This window comes from Trypanosoma rangeli, assembly GCF_003719475.1.
Source record: "Trypanosoma rangeli strain AM80 chromosome Unknown Tra_15.4_contig_00191, whole genome shotgun sequence".
In the NCBI taxonomy this organism is placed as follows: domain Eukaryota; phylum Euglenozoa; class Kinetoplastea; order Trypanosomatida; family Trypanosomatidae; genus Trypanosoma; species Trypanosoma rangeli.
Genome location: NW_021705930.1, coordinates 1925 through 19221, shown reverse-complemented (window position 1 = coordinate 19221; position 17297 = coordinate 1925). Strand labels below are relative to the sequence as shown.

Below are 17297 nucleotides of genomic sequence, written 5' to 3'. Positions count from 1 at the left end.
AAGAAGGGGAAGAAGAGGGATGGGTCGGTGACTGCAAGAAGTTTGCAACGAGCCACACATATGTGGCATTTTCCTTTTTTTTTTCTTTGTGACCCCCTATACTGATCTGCTTGTCTGTCTCTGTGGGTGTGCAAGAGCATGTGTGCGGGAGAGCTGCAGCTGCGGCTGCCTGGTCTCCTATTGGTTGGTGGATTTCGTTTATTATTTTTCCCTCTGTTTTCTTCTTTTTGTTTAACTTCTTCCATTGCACCACGCGGCTGTCCATCCACCGCGTCACAAGCACCTTTTTTTTTTTTTTCTTCCTCGCTCTCTTCCCCTCTTAGCAGCGCCCACACCTCCACCGGGTGTCACGCTGTGCCGTACAACTTCACCGTTCCGTCTGTCGAGCAGCTGGTGAGGCTCCGCGCGTCCACGCCCCAGCAGACCCCAGTGGCGGGCTGCAGGTGGAAGCTAAGCGTTGCCAAGCCCTGCAACACCGCGTTATCCCAGTCGAAGAGGCGGATTTCTCTCCCGGCCACCGCGAGGTATTTGCCGCTGCCGTCGAAGGAAACGACAGGGAGGTCGCTACACCCGGCAGAAGACGCCGTAGAGGGCGTTGCCGACAAGGGGGCAACGGTGTGCAGCGGCCCTGACATCTTCCGCAGGTCCCACAGGAGTGTCTTGCCGCCACGCAGCCCTGTCGCCACGGTGAAGCAGTCCGCGCTAAACGCCACGCTGCAGACGTTGTCCTCGCCGTGAAGTGAGACCAGGGTGTCCACGCACATCTGACGCGTGTTCCAGATGCAGAGCCCTGCACCGTCTACTCCGAGCGCAGCAACGGAGCCATAGGGGTGCACCCCCAAACACATGAAGGCCTCGAGCCCCTCCGCCGCCGCCGTGGTGGACGCGACGGACTCCATGCGACCAATGTCGGCCAGCCCAATGCGAGTCGCACTCGCGGAGAGAAGCAGGTGTCCAGCCATAACTCCCCCAAGTCCTACAACGCCGCTGTTGTGCTGGCGAACAACTCCCTGGCACAGCAGTGCATCTGCCTCACAGCTCCACACACGTAGCGTGGCATCGTCAGACGCCGACACGACACGGAGGGCGCCGCCGGCGTTGTACGAGACGACGTGGCGCACGGCGCGTTCGTGCCCAAGACCCGTCGCACATATGCGGCCGTTTGCCACGTCGTATTGGGCAACCGTCGCGTCGTCTATGCCGGCGAAAACAGTGTTGTCCGTGGAGAGAGCGACGGCCCAGACACTCTTCCCGACTTCGATGCAGCCGTCCTCAACAAAGTCTCGCACGTTCTGGGCGGAGGCCAACGACGGCGAGGCCACTCTGGTCTTCCGCTTGACGCGCTGAAGGGCGTCGTACTCGCCTAAGTCCCTTAACGCGGTGTCTGGCAGCGAGGTTCCCGCACTGTTGTCACCGTTGTTCTCATTTTCATCGCGCAAGAACTGAGCCCTCTCCCCGCCTGCCGCGTCATGGTCCTTGATAAACGTCGCAATCACTCGACACGCGGACTCGTACTGGTGAAGCGCCTGCGCCAGCTCCTGCTGTGTCTGGGCAAGTTGCTGCCGCAGCGAAAACTGCTCAAGCATAATGGCGCCCCACTGGGAATGGAGCCTCGCCAGCAAGCCTGGAACCGTCTCACTGCCGGATGATACTGCCCCACCCCCGCCCGCTGAGGCCGCGGCCGCTACTGCCGGCTTCAACACCGTCGGTCGAACCATGATGAGGTCCTCCTTCCGCAGCGGCTCGCCAGTGACGGGACACCTGCCGTGATCGGCGACGTACTGCTCGATCAACGAGCGCTCGTACAGGCATCCAGAGAGCCGTGACACCACCGGCTCATGCGGCACGCAATTAGACATGCAACAAAACATGACTGCCTGTCTTGTTTTATTTTTCTTTCCTTTTGTTATCGGGGTTTCCTACCACAGGCGATCTTTAAAAGAAATACACGCACATAAAGAGACAGAAAAAAGAAAAAAATGGGTGAACAAAAATGTCAACAACGAAAAGGCGACGACACTGAAAACCAAATAAAAACAAATTTTAAGACCCATACACACACATGAGTATGGACACAGATGCATGTATGTAATGTATACATATCGTTTTGTCCTCGCAGCAAGGAACCAGGTAAGACAGGGAAGTCCTCCCGAACTGCCCCAAACACATATTCCCCCCATGTTTAGCCGGCGTGAAGGGAAGTCAAGCAGAAACAAAACAAAAGCGAGAGGCAGGGAACTAAGCGTGAAACATGATACATTTAAACGAGCCACGGGTGGTGCAAACACCGCAGCGCAGAAGGGCGTTTGTTGGGATCCGGCGTCATGAGAAACAAAACAAATGCCTTGGCACCCTCGCTCACATGCTGCCAGGCATGGAGCGGAAAAGGTATCTGCTGGTGCAAAACCTTCGTGAACACCTCCGTTGGGGTACCACCGTCGAACGGGAGCATTCCGCTGAGAATGGCGTACGCCACGACACCGAGTGACCAAATATCGCACTTCTCGTCGTAACTGCACTCACCCGCGCCCGCCCCGGCCCTGCACTGGCTGAGGCCAATCATGGCGACCTCAGGGGCAGCGTACTGCGGAGTTCCTACACACTCGTTGTTGGGCATTTTGCTCACCGCAAAGCCAAAGTCGCAAATACGCACGCTTGTCGGTGGCCCCTTGTGGTCTGTGGGTGCGCTGATGAGCACATTTTCCGTCTTCAGGTCGCGGTGCATCACCCCAGAGCCGTGAAGGTGTGCCACAGCTTCAAGCAGCTGCCGCATCACAACCACCGCGGCGGGCTCACGAAGCGGACCCCGACGCATCACGTGGTCCAGCAGTGAGCCCCCCGCCACGTACTCCATCACGACGTACGTCTTCCTATCCACTTCGTATATACCACGCACGTCCACAAGGCCCGGGTGCCGGCAGGCCCGCGCAACCACTTGAGTCCCATGCAGCATGCGTCGCACGCGGCGCTCCGCGGAGGGGGTGCTCCTGCTAACCACCTTGACGACAAGCCGCTCATCAGTCTGCAGGTCGATGCATAGGTACAGCGTACTCATCGGCGTGCGGGCGCATGGGTACCTATCCAGCCGGTAGCGGTCCATGGGTCCTTGCGCCGTCGGTCAAGACAAAGGAACAAAAAAAAAGAAACAGAAATATCACCAACAACAACACACACAACAGAAAAAAAGTGATGTACCCTTGCACCTCTAAAGCGGCGTGGCAACGAATTCCAACGGGGAGGATTAGACTCCACAGAATACTAGTGTACATCAATCAAACTCTGGGGGACTGTTTTTTGGGGCTGCTGGCCACCGACGCTGCGGCCTCCGCCATCAGAGTACGAAACTTCTCGAACGAAGAATTGAACGGATCCCCATGTTCTTCTAGGAGCAAGAGCCACCTCTTGAAGCTAGTTAACTCCGAGCGGGCAAGCTGCAAAGCGGCGAGGCTCGTGACGCCAAGATCAAACACCTTTTTTTTGCTCTCATCGAGACTCCTTCGCTCCTCGCGTACCTCGTGCAGCAGTGCGCGGCTGCCCGTGCCCATCTCCAGCACCTCACGGAGGAGCGCCACCTCGTCTCGGGGCGGAACGTACTGCAGCCGCGCTGAGGGCATTCCGTTCACGTGCCGAAGATTCTCAATCGTCTCCCACCGCTTCACGAGGCTTCCGGGGGTGTCAGTGCTAGAAAGCAGAGGGTCCAGGCCCGCCTCCTCACGGCTGCGGATTTCCTGCTCAATCCTGTCAAACATATCGAGGGCCTCGCGGCAGTGCTCTGAGAAGGACCTCTCCACAAGAGGGAGGCCGACACAGTTGTAGCCGTTCCGCTCCTGCCACAGCGCCCGCTCCGCAATCACGGTCTCCACGTACGCAACCGCCTTGTCAAAGGCGGCGTTTTGGCGGTCACGCTCCGCAACGACGCTGCGCAGCTCCCGCTCCGTAACCTCGTGTCGTTCCTTCAGCGTGAGATACATGTTGCAAAGCGACGAAAAGAGATCATCCCGCTGTCGAACCTCTTCAAAGTGGCTTTCACACATCTCCTTGCATGTACCCGCCATGGTTTCAAGGCCTGCAATAACGCCATTGATGGAAGAAAGCAAAGAATGCGTCGAGTCAATGCCAAGAGTTAGCAAAGCACCCTCAATCTCCTCATTGCAGTACTGCAGTGTTGCACAGTGTCCCCGGAGCAGATGGACACAATTTTCCAGCTGCCCTGCCAACGCGGCAGCGGTGGAGGTGCTGAAGTTTTTCACCTTTGTCTGATTTTCAACGATCACCGGCGGAAGCCCCAGCTCGTAGGATCGCCGAACCTTGTCCGCACCACCTATCGTGGTCCCAGAAGACTGCATCGCTGCTACATACACACAGATGCAGATAGATATACAGATATATAGGAAAGAAGGAGAAAAAGAGAAAAATGAAAAGGAGGAGTTTGCAGGCAGCTTTACACATGTGGCCCACTCAGATTCTCTATGTATATATATGTTGCCGTTAGGTCCGTGTATTACCTCTCACACAAGTGAGAGGACACTAGCAAACAAACAAGCAACGCAAGGCACTCACCACACCATCGTGAGCCGCTCAGCACAACCCCCCATCTACATGAATCGTCTGACCGTTGATAAAGCGGCACAAGCTGACGCCAATGATGGCGTCAGCTACATCCTCAACAGTGGCCAGACGGTTCATGGGGCAACGCCTCCGCCACCACTCGCGCTGCTCCTCCGTCAGCGTCGCTCCCATCCCCTCACCTTCAATCAGACCGGGGGCAATCACGTTAAACCGCAAGTTCCTCATGCCGTACTCCCGCGTCCAAGACTTCACCGCCCCACTCAACGCGGCCTTGGATGCCGCGTAGATCACCTGACCCTCGTTGCCCAGGGTGGCCACGATAGAGCCAACGTGGACAACGCAGCCGTCTCTGCCCTGAAGCATTCCACCGTGGCGTAGCGCGGCACTCGTAAGGTTAAGTGCACCACGGAGGTTAACATTCATGACTGCATCGTAGTCGTCACCGGTACAGCGCACGTGCATCTTGTTCAGCGTCACACCCGCGCAGTTGACGAGCAGCGACACGGGGCCAAGTGTCTCGCGAACAGACTTCATCACGGCATCGGTGTCGGCTGACTGAGCAAGATCTGCCTTCAGGCAAAGGCACTCTGGAGGAACAAGGGCAGTAACATCCTTTCTCGACACGCAGGTTAACCGCATACGGTGCTCCTTAACCAAGCGCGCAGCTACTTGCCTCCCAATCGCAGAGGAGGCGCCAGTCACAACACCCACACGCCCTTCAAGGCCCCACGGCATCCTAAAAAAAAACCCTCCCCTCAATATTTCTCAGCCCCCTTGTAATGCGTTGCTTTGTTTCTTGTTAGCTGATTCTCCTTTAAAGTAATAGTAGCACAAAATAATAATTATTATTTTTAAAGGGCGTCTTTATACCCACAAGATACATGGCTAGACATCACATATTTTTCGTTGTGATTATTATGATCATTATTATTATTATTATTCTACGGTGGTTTGGATTCACTATTTCAATTCTTCACTCTCACCCTAATGCCTCATTTCGGCTATGTAGAGCATATCAAATATCCGAGTCACTGCTGTACACTCGACGCCGGTTTGTCGCCCATTTGGTCGTCACTTTGCGAATCACACGTGGAGCTGCGTGGGCAGCCTCTCCAACATCGGAGTCGCTGCTGTACAAATGAGTCATACCTTTGACTTCGCTTCTCTTGAGAGGAGGAGGAGGTGGTGGCGGTAGGGAAACTTTTCCAACTGTGGCGCCCTCCGTCTCCAAGAAGGATGTCGACATGGCCCTGCCTACGTGCCTGGAAGGAGAAACAATCACCTTTGGGGATGTCTGCTCCACCTCCAAGGACGGTTTCCGTCCTGCTGCAGAAGATGGAGTGACAGAAGTAGGCGCAGACGCGGAAGAAGTGGCAACCCACGATTGTGGCGCTTGCCACTTATTGTCGTCAGCGGATGCAACAATTTCCTCACACTTTAACGCAACACTTCCCAAGGTTTTTTTTATGGCGTGGCCTGCAGCCGGTCGAGTCACGCCATGTAGGACTGGGATTGTGTCATCACTCAAACTGCTGTTGAACCTAAAGGGGGTTGCCTCTGCATTTTGTAGGGCAGTCTTTGGCAATGCCTTCTTTGACGAAATACCGGAACCGGCGCTATCAACCACAGCTCTAGGAGGCAAAACAGCCTCTGCGGTTTCCGCTTCAGGGGAGAACGACGAGGATGAGGATGGATCCCGTTTCAATAGCACTCTTGAAAAAGCCTTTCTGGTTTGCATTGCCGGGGGCGAAGGTCTGCTGTCGCTGTCAGACGAGGAGTCATCTGCGAGCATGACGGCCTCTCGCCCTGACGCAGTTTTGACCGGGACCTTTGGGGCGAGCACCGTAGATGAATCGTCAGAGGATGAGTCTGTTGAGTCCCTGCCCCTGAAAAACGCACTTGCCTGCTTTCCACCAGGCTTGGTCTGCAAAGTTGGTGCTGGGTGCGTGCTCAGCTCATCAGAACTATCAGATGAAGCAAAAAAATTGGCAATAAAACTTTTCATAGACCGGGGTGCCTCCGTCCCTGACTTCACTGCTTTTCCTGAAATCGCTGCTGGAAGCGGTGGTGGCGGAGCGGTGGTCGGTGGTGGTGGTGGTGGTGGTGGTGGTGGTGGTGGTGGAGCGGTGGTCGGTGGTGGCGGTGGTGGCGGTGGTGGCGGTGGTGGCGGAGCACTGGTCGATTGTGCAACGGTGGTCGTGTTGGGTGTCGGTACCCACCGCGGGCTCACCGACACCGACTTCGTCGTACCGTCTGAGACGCGATCTGAGGAGGCGTCCCGTGAGTACGGCCCCCGATCATCGTAGTAGCCGCCGTATGGATCATTAAGGAATCGTTCCGAGCCTATGAACGCCATAAAGTGTCGACGGCGGTAGTGATGAAAGGTAGACTGGGAGAGGTTGCCGTCATCATCTCCGTCCCGTGCGTTGTCGCTGCTTGCGCCAGCCTGTCCTTCCAAAGCGGCGCTGCGTGCAAACAGCGGTATCGTCCGCTTCTCCAGCACGCGAAGCCCAAGCTCAATGGCTTCCTGGTACACACGCGTTGCTCTCGCCTCCGCGTCCTCCATTGTCGTATCGTCCGCCAGCGATCGGTCCTCGTCTCCGGGGTGGGTGGCCTCCGACGCCGCTTCGCGCTTCGCCTCGTAGCTGTCACCGTCATCGTCTCCACCGTCCACGGAGACACGATTTTGGACGAACTGTTTTTGCGAAAGAAGGACGAAGGAATTCATGGCATTCTGCACCCGGACAGAGGCGGTGCAGACGTCCTTTCCAAGGCTCTCCACCTCATCACGGACGGAAGTAAAACGAGCCAAAAACTTTGCCTGCAATGTCATGAGTCCCTTCAACAGCAAGGCGTCAGCCTCCGCGTCCCACTGCCCCCGCACAGACTCCTTGAGAGCCACGAAGACGTCGCCCAACTCGGTACCCTCGCTGCCTTGCCCATCCATCCCGGGACGTTCATACGAACACTTCAGCCAAAGACGGGGTTGAAAAAAACCAAAAATGCAAAAAAAAATTGCAAAGAAGGCGCATTCGAACATAACAGTACTTCACCTGTAACTGATACCACAAGTGTCAGTAGTAAACGCAAGTCAATCTGAAGGTATGCCACCCTTTTTATACCCAAACCAAACAAAACCTTTATATATATATATATATATATATATATATATATTCCTATCATCCCCACCATCCCCATCATCCCCATCATCCCCCACACCTCCCAATGCTCTGTAAAGATGGCTCTTGTTCACACAGCTGCGGGATCCTCAACTCGCGGCAATGCAATCGCTGTGTCAGCAAGAGAGACCCCTGCCTCCTGGTCACTAATAAGACCAAATTGATCTGCGAGCTCCTTGGAGTCACAGCTGTCCCCCAAGATCGCATCAATAATATGCTCTGTCATGCGTTTACGTTCCCTCCAAAGTTCTCTGGCTCTTTTGTACCGCCGAATTAGGAGCAAAATGTCTTCATCATCCGCCACGTCACGCCTTTTAATCGTTTCCCGCTTCACGGTCTCCAAACGTTGCGTGAGTGTGGCGCACTCAGTGGACAACAAGGCGATGTTCGCAGCCCGCTCTGAGGCGGAAGCCTGCTGAAGAAGTGTATTTAACCCTGCAGTGAGCTCTGAAAGACTCCTTGTTTGTTGTTGAAGTTGTTGCACAAGTTCTAGCCTTGCAGGATCCACAAGGCAATCCCCCCCGTGATTTTCCGCAGCCCCAGGTGGGAGGAGGAAATAGAACCTAGCCTTCTTGATATCCTTAGCCTGCAGCCTCTGCTCACTCACACACTGCTCCAGAACACTCTGCACCAGCGCCTTCCCAAACTTACTTCCAAGTGCGTCTGTTAAGGACTGCACTGTCGCTGGCTCCCCCTCACACTCGAACCATCGCAGAACGGCCGTCTCCGCGTCATTTCCGTCTGAACTCTTCGATGCCTTCTTGCGAGCCATTCGCGCCTCCATCGTCCGCAAAAAAAAAAAAAAAAAACGAAACATCAAGTGAAGAACAGCATCAAAGGAAAATAAAAAAGAAAACATAATAATAGACTCAATTCGCCGGCAGTTGCTGTGTAAGGTGCAAGAAAAGTGAGGCTCCAGTAACCACGAGACGATGCAAAGGCAACGATATGAACAGACGACACGGGGAACCGTTTAATGCGTCGTATATGTTCATGTCTCACTCAAAGAAACTCCTTCCGCTACGGGTGAAGTTTGCCGGGTTGATTGTCCGAATTGTCCCCACACGCTCCTGGAAGCGGTCCAGGATCATCCGTACGGAGTCCGAAAGCGCAAAAAGCGCGGCCTTCGCATTTGACCGGATGTGTTCCTTCTTGGTGGAGCGCACAATCACGACATTGTGCATGTCAAGGCTCCAGTTGAGGAGCACACGAGCCACACTGAAGCCAGAATACTCAGAGAGGGGTTGTAGTGCTGCATCTGTGAGCAAACCTTTATAATCTGGGGGCGTAAAGCGTGAGGGCATCCCCAGCGGACTGTAGGCGGCAGTCACCATATGGTGCGCCTTGTGCAAGTTAATAAGATCACGCTGCACTAACGCCGGGTGAAGTTCAATTTGATTTATAACCGGTGCATAAAGACGCTCGTCACTCATGACTTCGTTGATGTGTTTCTCGTTACAATTAGAAGGCCCAATCGCGCGCACCAATTTTTTATCAACAAGATCAGACATGGCTTTCCACGTATCAATAAGCTTGACATCGTCGTCCACTGCAGGAAATCCGCTGGCGTCTTTGGGGTATTTATCGTCGTCCGTCAAGAAATGTGAGGAGTGGCGCCACGCCAAGGGCCAGTGAATGAGGTATAAGTCAAGGTAGTCCACCCGAAGCTCTGCTAACGTCTCTCGACACGCCTTCTCTACGTGATTTGGGTGCTGATCGGTGGGCCAAAGCTTCGACGTCAAAAACAAATCTTCACGTCTCACTTTCCCAGTCGATATCACACGCTGCAGTGCCTCTCCAACTGCGGCCTGGTTGCAGTACGCCTTGGCACAGTCCACGTGTCGAAACCCACAAACTACGGCGTATTCAACGGCAGACCCCGCCTCTGCAGGAGTCATTCGGTAGGTTCCGAAACCGCACTGGGGAATAGTATGTCCATTCCGCAACGGAAGCCTGTTCGATACACCGAGTACAGGCCCCCCGAGCGGCCTAAAACTCAGAACATTTGCACCAGGCATTGTGAGTTCTCACTATCACCCTCGATTTCCGCCCTTCGAACCCGCTAACCCTACCACATGCTTCTCACAAACACCAGCCAAGCATAGATAAAAGCCACATAAATTGGGGATAAAGAAAAAAAACCGTGCGACTGAGAACGTAAGATGTGTTTGCATACCTTCAAAGCGGTTTACCCCAAGTCCTGCTCAAACAGCAAAAACTTACATGTCTCTGGTAAACCTCAAATTTATCAATAGAGTGCTTCAATACCAACAATAATAACAATAATAGTAATAATAATAATAATAATAAAAAAGATAATTGGGCATTTATCTATGACGTGCAAGCAGATTGGGTGGACAAGACAAATGCCCCAAAAAATGGTTTAGCTATTACAACCTCAGCCTAGAAGAAAAAGGGAGAGGGAAGACGAGCAAAGAAAGGGGAAAAAAAAAGCACACAAACGTCCTTCTCTGCCCTTTTCTGGAGTACTTCGGTTTCTTTTTGTTTCTTCTTCTTCCTTCTCCTATTATTATTCCTTTCTTTTACCTTTTTTTCCCTCTTTTTCGTTTGCTTACAAAGGTTATTGTGGTGTGCACGTCGTTCCAGCATGCCCTTGTGGGATTTCATCATCATCATCATCACTTCTCTGTCGACGGCGCTTAGCTTCCTTTTCGAGATCAATGTTTGTTTCCGACAAGTGACACACCATGGCAGAAGCTGAGGGAGATTGCTGTGGAGGGTAGTGAAGAATCTCGCGCAGCTTGGAGACGGCATCGGGGCGCAGACTCTGCGTCGTTGGGTAAACGACGTGAAACTGTACCACAAGATCTCCGCGCTCGATACCACCAGTGTTGGGAACGGGCATACCCTCCCTGCTCACACACCAGAGCCTGGAGGGGTCAACAACGCCAGTGGATGTAATAGAAACATCACGGTCGTCGAGGTGTTTTATGTTCATCGTGAATCCAGTGAGCGCCTCTGCCAAGGAGATGGTACGCTCCATAACGAGATGATCACCTTTACGGGTGAAAACAGGATGTGGTTTTTGGTCCAGAATGATAATGATATCCCCTGAGAGACGGACACCTGGTATCTGGTCACCTTCGCCTCGAAACGTCACATTGTCCCCACGATGCATGCCCTTATCAACAACAATTTCAAATATCTTCTTCTCCTTCTTAATCTGCTGACCTTTGCAAGCGTCACATCTGTCCTCATCCTTGATATCGGTGCCCTTTCCACGGCATCTAGGACATGTCACTTGCATTTGTTGAATGAACCCGGGACCAATCGAACGCGTGACAAGTTTGATACCCCGACCGTCACAGTCTTTGCACGTGACACTGGCATTCGGCAACCTGGATCCGGAACCGTTACACACAGCACACAAGCGATCACGGGTGATAGCCAACTTGATTGTCTTCCCTGTGTAGAACGCTTCAAGCGGGACAGGCAGCTCATGAACAATGTCTTTGGGTTTTGGCTCGCCACGGGCACGACTCCCACCAAAGAAACTTGCAAAGATGTCGGTGGGGTCAATTCCTCCACTTTCCATGTCAACTCCCTTCTCACCAAACTTGTCATACCGACTGCGCTTGTCAGGGTCTGAAAGGCATTCATAAGCCACAGAAACTTCCTTAAACTTCTCCTGCGAACCAGGTTCCTTGTTCTTATCAGGATGGTACTTCAAAGCGAGCTTTCTGTAGGCCCTCTTTATGTCATCCACAGAAGCATCTGGGGAGACACCCAGAGCGTCGTAAAATTTAGTCTCCTTAACCATACCTGCTCTCCCTACAGAAAAAAAACAAAACAAAAAAAGTGCAAGAGCAGCTCATCCTAATAAGTATAATATATATATACCCAATAGATATAATTCTCACCCACACAAACTCCTCATAAACGCAATGGACACACACCCCTCTATCTGGATCCATACTCGTCACCTTCACATCACCCTCAAGCGTTCTCTAAATAGATTCATGTCCTTTTCAGACGCCCCACAAGAGCTAACCACGTCGAGAAGTTCCTCAACCACTCTCTTCTCTGAACTGTCAAAAAAAAGAGCAATGTCCTCCACCCGTTTAACCGTGCATAATCCTTGAAGAAAGTTAAGCGCAACATTGCCTGGAAGAAGCTTCACAGTACGCAATAGCCCAAGAAGAATATCCGGCACCATATTGTTCCCAAATAGTGTACGAAGATTTGATGGAGGAATCAAAGAAACGTAATAGCAACGGAGTTCCTCGTCGCCTCTGATGTCAGTAAATACCCGTTCAAACTCTGTGAAGGATTTTGGTGCCTTTAGCATCTCTTTGGAAAGCCTGGATGTTTTTACGGTGCGTGGGGCAATGCTCTGCGTTTCACGTTTATTCGAGGTTGATTTTGACGGTGATGTCTTTGACTCGGCTTGGCTTACGTATGGTAATGTCGCTCTTTCCTCCGTCATCTTTGTCATTGAGGTTGAAGCCGCAGTTTTTGCCTCAACAGATTCCTCTTCAACAACTTCCACCCGTGCACATGTCCGTCGTTTCTGACTCAACTTTGATTCCTCCTCCTTTGCCTTGGCTTCTTGAAGTCGACGCTGCTTCTCCCGGGCAAGTTCAAGTGCATGCACCTCCTTTTGCAAGCTTTCTTTTTTTTGGGTTTCAAAGGTCTCGTTCTCATTGCTGATTCCGTTATTTGTAGTTTTAGTTTCGTAATTACTCTTTTTTTCATTGCTATCACGCTCTTCTTCTTCTTCATCGTCATCGACTTCCGCAATAACAACCTTCTTCACGACAGGGCCAGCTTTTTCCCGCTCAAGTTGTAACATATAAGTTATTGTTTTAATTTCACTAATGGCGCTAGCATCATTTGGACTAAGCGCAAGAACCGCCTCAAGATCGGTGCGGGCCCCCTTCAAGTTCCCAAGCTGCTTTCGTGCCATGGCCCGACGAAAATAACCTTTCGGATTACTATGATTCAGTCGAAGACATGCAGAAGCGTCACGTTCTGCTTCCTCCCATCGTTCCAGCTTTAAATGACAAAGAGCCCGATTTCCATACAACACATGCGCCACAGCTCCCTCGGGATCGAGGTCGATTCCTTTGCTGTAGGACTCAATGGCCTCCTTAAATTTTCCTGACTGAAAAAAGGAATTACCTGTCTCCTTCGCATTTTTCACTGGATCTTCTCCCGAGACCTTCCCACTGGACTTTAAAACCGCATCCTTTAATGAAGGCACGGTCCCCCTGACAGGTGGTATTGTATCGGTGTTTGCAGGATGCACCCCTCTTTTTTTCTTTGCCTCTTCGCGCCGCCGCATCTCATCCTGCCAAAGACTTAACTCTTTCAATTCATCTTGCAGATCTTCTGCTTGTTGTCTAATAGCGCTGGCGTAATCCATCGTACTGCCCCTCGTAGCTTCGTTTATCACACACTTTCCTAATAATTTGAAATAAATAATAATTTTAAATAATAATAATAATAATAAAGGCAAATTGTAAAAAGATGAATTAGATAATAATAAAAAAGTATCAAGGCAATATAATGTCTGCTTCCGTGGTTTGTCGGTGCATCCTTCAAGTTATCTGAAGAAAACCCCAATGAAAAAGTGCATATTCACCAACGAAAAACCATTACCAGAAACAATTGCATGCCCCTTCCTATGCGGTGGACCAAGCGTAGTTTAACAGAATGTTCATTATTCCAAAAGCTGGAACAAAAGTTAGTATTGGAACCCTTACAAAGTCGTATGAAAGACCCCTCTCACCAAATCGTGCGGCGGCACCAACAAAAACTATACAATGGAGGCACCCCAGCACTTCTATGCTACGCATCCAAAGAGCCAAAATAATCGCCAAAATCCACATGAATAGCATGAGTCTTCCCACATTTACTTTGTCAAATCCAAATGTCCGTGACAACGTATCCGCCGCCATGAACGTTGACACAAGTGTGCCCATGGCACCAATGAGCGAGAACATTCTTCTAAACGCACCTTGTCTATGGAAAAAAAAATAATAATAATAAAATATTGATAAATAAAAATAACATTTTTTTTTTTTAATACGTATGCCTCTTCTTGGTGATATTACGCTACGCTTTTGGACATGAAAGCACCAATTGTAAAACGTGTTTTAAAACGATTCTGTGATAGGCAGACAAAACAACAACAAGCAAACAAACAAAATCATTACCATCCGCGTTATTTTATCTAAACTGCAAAGATAAAAAAAAACAATAACAATAATGAAAAACATGATGGTAGGAGTCTTCAAAAACATATTGACATGATGCTAAATGACATCATTAGCCTTTTAACCCTCCATTCATCCTCGTCAATGGCACCTCCATTATAACAGCTTCAGAGCTTTTTCATGATCACGACTACTCCATGTCTGATCCCGATCAAATGCGTCCCTAACAATGTTCGCAACAGATACAAACGTCTTTCGTCGTCGAATCTCATTCTCATCTTTTGCATCCTGCTCAGCCCGAACACAATCTGCATACAACCGCAAGTAGTGCAACTGCTCACCCTGCATACGCATTTGAAAGGCCGTAACAATAGTAAATATGCACATCCAAATACAAAAAGACACCTTGTGGCATTTTCTTTTATACTCAATATCTACCTCCCTAAGTAAGTAGGGTGCTAACTGAGGGTCACGCCGAGCGTACAGATCCAAATGCTTCATAAACATAGAACCCTTTGTTTTATGTTCCAAAAGATTGTAACGCCTTGAACATTGCAAACTACCTCTCACACAAATAATAGATGCATGTAATAATCGCTTCATCCTGCTCCAAAGTAGTTAAAACTTTATACACCCATATGTATGGGGAAAAAAATGTCAAACGCAGAAAACAGTAAGGAAAAAAAAAGCACACCATTAAAAGAATTTTTTTTGTCAAGATGAAGCATACACCTATACTTCTCAGTCATCCTCAAACCCACAAATTACCCAAATAATAATAATAATAATGTCAGTTATTCACGTCTCCTTTTCAACGCCTTACCCGGACTAGCATCTGCACTGGAAACAGAGCGAATATTATCAAGCCTTTGAAGAAGAACCTCTTTGGTTACAAGAGCTCTTGGTTTGGTTGTATTTCGGTACCGAACAGCTGCAGCAAGAAGTTTTTTTTCAAGAGATTCCCCAAATTTTTCTGACACAGCTGCCACATACGCTGGCTTCTCTGCGATGGCCGCAAGTAGCTGTAATTGAGAAGATTTCCGGGAAGTCAATCTTTCATCAAAATCTTTTTTTGTTTTAAATAGCACCTTAATCAACACAACTCCATCATTTGATTCTTGAGATCGCGCTAAGAGATGAGCTATTACCTTTGCATAATATTCATTCTTTGAGCGAACAAAGATATCCGGCCATTGTGCAAAAAGCTTTATCATGTCCCGAACAACGGTGGTGCTCCCACATGAAGCCAAGAGGAACGTAACCTCTTTCCATGGGCGCACAGAAGAATCTGCTGCGTATAAAGTAGAAAGAGCAGTAAATATAAAAGCAGAACACAATTCTGTCAGCACTTCATCTTTTGTATGTGTCATATAAAGCACATATTCACAGAAACGAACCACAATATTTTTTCTTGATGATGGCAAGGAAAATTTCAGAAACGCTTCTTGTGCCTTGGTACTGGAGCATACGGATACTGCAAATTCTCTGTCAAGAATAATCAAACGAGCTGTGGCCAATAAAAAGATTGCGGAACCCATAAGAGAGCAATGATCAAGACACTTTATTCTTTTAATTAAATTAATTCGACATTCCCCTGTGCAATCCTCACGATAAATGATACGCTCCAGAAGAATACCTAACGGGGTCTCACAAATCTCTGCCGGTGTACTTGCACCTCTAAGGACTTTGTCACACTCTTCCCCTACCACGTCTGTAACACTGGCAACAGTTGTCACTGTACCGTACTTGACAAGCGACGTCAAAATTGAAATCCCAACTGGATTCTCGAGCATTTTCAGTATAAAAGGTTCCACTGCCTTCAAGAGGTTTTTCTGATGCTTTCTTGTGGACGTTTTTGATAAGACATCTTCAACATTCTTTGCTGATTGGGGAGAAAACAAACAATCAACGGACGACTCTATGGTGTCCGCCCACCTCGTAGGCTCCAAAGTGAGAACTGTCATGTATTACTCCAAAAATCACTACTATTTCAATAAGAACAAAAAAAAAATCGACTCCAATACATATAGCAAACAGTGGGATATAAAGATAAAAACCAAAGGGTAATGGTTGTCAATATAATCTGCTTATAATCCGAAGCTGCAATAAAACCAGATATAAACAACCTACTAGAACAAAAACAGAGGTAATAAAAGTAAAACATAAAAAACTACTTTTTGCACTTCTTGAAATCCACTCCGCAAACCATAAAAGCGATAATTATGCCAACAAGACCCAGTACAAGAAAGAGAGCAATTGCAAGCTTGATGTTCCTCAGTAGCATTATCCTCTTTAAGGCCCGGGCATTTGAATGAAACCCTTGCGCCTCATCTCGCAGCTGCTCTGTTTTATCACATAAGCTTTCAATACGGTCGCCCCGATCAATCAATTTATCAAGATTCTCCAACATAACTTCTTTGGTACTATCAAGTTGCTCATTTATTTTCCCGATCTTGTCTGCTTGAGGGTTTACGTTGAATGTACGTGTCAAAGTAGCAAGAGAAGTACGGAATTTTCCGCAAATAGCGGGTGTAATCTCAGAAGAACGAGGATATCTACTCGCGCTTCCGGCAAAACAGGTTTTAAATAAATCGCGAACCTGCATCAAAAAACCAAATACAGTACGATTTTCATATTGAATGCCTGAGACGCAACAATACACAACCTCATTCTCAACAAGAAAATGGTAAACGTTCGCCTCATACTGGTAGCTCACCTTTGCATCGTGCCTTGGAAGACGTTCCAACATCGCATCAATCACTGGCCGCATCGGAGAAGTGACATGATCCTCCGTAACCACAATGCGCTGAAAAGCAACAAAAGACGATATAATAACCATGTTATACCTTGCACAAACTTAAAGTGCTTAAAACAACAACAGCTCAACTTTACAATAAAAGTAAACACAGCAAAAAGCAAAAAAAAAAGACTCATGATCCAATAACAGAGACAACAAGACCACACCCAGCAAACAGCACAGAAGTACACCAGCACCCACATGCACACCACCTCACCAACCCACCCGCACCCAGCCAGATCCAAAACCGCCAGATGTGCCAACGCGCACCAACCCCACACAACCAACACCCTTTCCCAAGCGCTCCAAACACCAGAACAGACACCCCGCCATAGCGCAAAAAGAAAAAAAACGAACGACACCCTCCCCACCCCAGATCAACATTAACAGACGGCACGCCACCGGCCCCTGCCTCCGAGCTATCGCCGCCCCCAAAAAACCTAATAAACCGCCGCCACCGAACACGGCGAACACGCGGCCGAAGCCGGCGGCGCCGGCGCGACGATCGCCCCCGACGCCGCCGGCGGTTCCGGCAGGGGCGCGGCCTCCGCCCGCAGACCCAAAGGCCCCCCC

At 49.8% G+C, this 17297-nt stretch overlaps 14 protein-coding genes across 14 annotated transcripts, besides 11 other annotated features; all 14 read right to left on the bottom strand.

Moving 5' to 3' along the window:
- Positions 1-347: 347 nt before the first annotated feature.
- On the bottom strand, positions 348-1859 carry TraAM80_05699 (putative splicing factor XB2; the record flags this gene model as incomplete). The annotated part of the gene is made up of 1 exon (XM_029382572.1): positions 348-1859. One exon carries the CDS (start codon positions 1857-1859, stop codon positions 348-350), a length of 1512 nt encoding a protein of 503 aa, XP_029237684.1.
- Positions 1860-2260: 401 nt separating this feature from the next.
- On the bottom strand, positions 2261-3100 carry TraAM80_05698 (protein kinase; the record flags this gene model as incomplete). The annotated part of the gene is made up of 1 exon (XM_029382571.1): positions 2261-3100. One exon carries the CDS (start codon positions 3098-3100, stop codon positions 2261-2263), a length of 840 nt encoding a protein of 279 aa, XP_029237683.1.
- A 30-nt stretch (positions 3101-3130) lies between these two features.
- Positions 3131-3178: a microsatellite.
- A 94-nt stretch (positions 3179-3272) lies between these two features.
- On the bottom strand, positions 3273-4346 carry TraAM80_05697 (uncharacterized protein; the record flags this gene model as incomplete). The annotated part of the gene is made up of 1 exon (XM_029382570.1): positions 3273-4346. The coding sequence occupies one exon, from the start codon at positions 4344-4346 to the stop codon at positions 3273-3275; it is 1074 nt and encodes a 357-aa protein (XP_029237682.1).
- A 232-nt stretch (positions 4347-4578) lies between these two features.
- Positions 4579-5304, bottom strand: TraAM80_05696 (3-oxoacyl-(acyl-carrier protein) reductase; the record flags this gene model as incomplete). Its single annotated transcript, XM_029382569.1, has 1 exon — positions 4579-5304. The coding sequence occupies one exon, from the start codon at positions 5302-5304 to the stop codon at positions 4579-4581; it is 726 nt and encodes a 241-aa protein (XP_029237681.1).
- Positions 5305-5466: 162 nt separating this feature from the next.
- Positions 5467-5510: a microsatellite.
- A 74-nt stretch (positions 5511-5584) lies between these two features.
- TraAM80_05695 (uncharacterized protein) lies at positions 5585-7516 on the bottom strand (the record flags this gene model as incomplete). The annotated part of the gene is made up of 1 exon (XM_029382568.1): positions 5585-7516. One exon carries the CDS (start codon positions 7514-7516, stop codon positions 5585-5587), a length of 1932 nt encoding a protein of 643 aa, XP_029237680.1.
- Positions 7517-7710: 194 nt separating this feature from the next.
- Positions 7711-7743: a microsatellite.
- A 75-nt stretch (positions 7744-7818) lies between these two features.
- On the bottom strand, positions 7819-8520 carry TraAM80_05694 (26S proteasome regulatory subunit, ATPase 3, interacting protein; the record flags this gene model as incomplete). Its single annotated transcript, XM_029382567.1, has 1 exon — positions 7819-8520. One exon carries the CDS (start codon positions 8518-8520, stop codon positions 7819-7821), a length of 702 nt encoding a protein of 233 aa, XP_029237679.1.
- Positions 8521-8539: 19 nt separating this feature from the next.
- Positions 8540-8612: a microsatellite.
- A 134-nt stretch (positions 8613-8746) lies between these two features.
- Positions 8747-9766, bottom strand: TraAM80_05693 (aldo-keto reductase; the record flags this gene model as incomplete). The annotated part of the gene is made up of 1 exon (XM_029382566.1): positions 8747-9766. The coding sequence occupies one exon, from the start codon at positions 9764-9766 to the stop codon at positions 8747-8749; it is 1020 nt and encodes a 339-aa protein (XP_029237678.1).
- Positions 9767-10020: 254 nt separating this feature from the next.
- Positions 10021-10058: a microsatellite.
- Positions 10059-10243: 185 nt separating this feature from the next.
- Positions 10244-10322: a sequence feature (A-rich).
- A 7-nt stretch (positions 10323-10329) lies between these two features.
- Positions 10330-11529, bottom strand: TraAM80_05692 (putative chaperone DNAJ protein; the record flags this gene model as incomplete). Its single annotated transcript, XM_029382565.1, has 1 exon — positions 10330-11529. One exon carries the CDS (start codon positions 11527-11529, stop codon positions 10330-10332), a length of 1200 nt encoding a protein of 399 aa, XP_029237677.1.
- Positions 11530-11694: 165 nt separating this feature from the next.
- TraAM80_05691 (putative TPR-repeat protein) lies at positions 11695-13134 on the bottom strand (the record flags this gene model as incomplete). The annotated part of the gene is made up of 1 exon (XM_029382564.1): positions 11695-13134. One exon carries the CDS (start codon positions 13132-13134, stop codon positions 11695-11697), a length of 1440 nt encoding a protein of 479 aa, XP_029237676.1.
- A 39-nt stretch (positions 13135-13173) lies between these two features.
- Positions 13174-13260: a microsatellite.
- A 133-nt stretch (positions 13261-13393) lies between these two features.
- TraAM80_05690 (uncharacterized protein) lies at positions 13394-13714 on the bottom strand (the record flags this gene model as incomplete). The annotated part of the gene is made up of 1 exon (XM_029382563.1): positions 13394-13714. One exon carries the CDS (start codon positions 13712-13714, stop codon positions 13394-13396), a length of 321 nt encoding a protein of 106 aa, XP_029237675.1.
- A 26-nt stretch (positions 13715-13740) lies between these two features.
- Positions 13741-13781: a microsatellite.
- A 107-nt stretch (positions 13782-13888) lies between these two features.
- Positions 13889-13919: a microsatellite.
- Positions 13920-13953: 34 nt separating this feature from the next.
- Positions 13954-13989: a microsatellite.
- A 94-nt stretch (positions 13990-14083) lies between these two features.
- On the bottom strand, positions 14084-14434 carry TraAM80_05689 (uncharacterized protein; the record flags this gene model as incomplete). The annotated part of the gene is made up of 1 exon (XM_029382562.1): positions 14084-14434. The coding sequence occupies one exon, from the start codon at positions 14432-14434 to the stop codon at positions 14084-14086; it is 351 nt and encodes a 116-aa protein (XP_029237674.1).
- Positions 14435-14698: 264 nt separating this feature from the next.
- Positions 14699-14716: a microsatellite.
- A 5-nt stretch (positions 14717-14721) lies between these two features.
- Positions 14722-15891, bottom strand: TraAM80_05688 (uncharacterized protein; the record flags this gene model as incomplete). The annotated part of the gene is made up of 1 exon (XM_029382561.1): positions 14722-15891. The coding sequence occupies one exon, from the start codon at positions 15889-15891 to the stop codon at positions 14722-14724; it is 1170 nt and encodes a 389-aa protein (XP_029237673.1).
- A 206-nt stretch (positions 15892-16097) lies between these two features.
- On the bottom strand, positions 16098-16766 carry TraAM80_05687 (vesicle-associated membrane protein (VAMP); the record flags this gene model as incomplete). Its single annotated transcript, XM_029382560.1, has 1 exon — positions 16098-16766. One exon carries the CDS (start codon positions 16764-16766, stop codon positions 16098-16100), a length of 669 nt encoding a protein of 222 aa, XP_029237672.1.
- Positions 16767-16937: 171 nt separating this feature from the next.
- Positions 16938-17297, bottom strand: TraAM80_05686 (uncharacterized protein; the record flags this gene model as incomplete). The annotated part of the gene is made up of 1 exon (XM_029382559.1): positions 16938-17297. A coding segment is annotated over one exon (360 nt), but the record flags the coding sequence as incomplete, so codon positions are not given.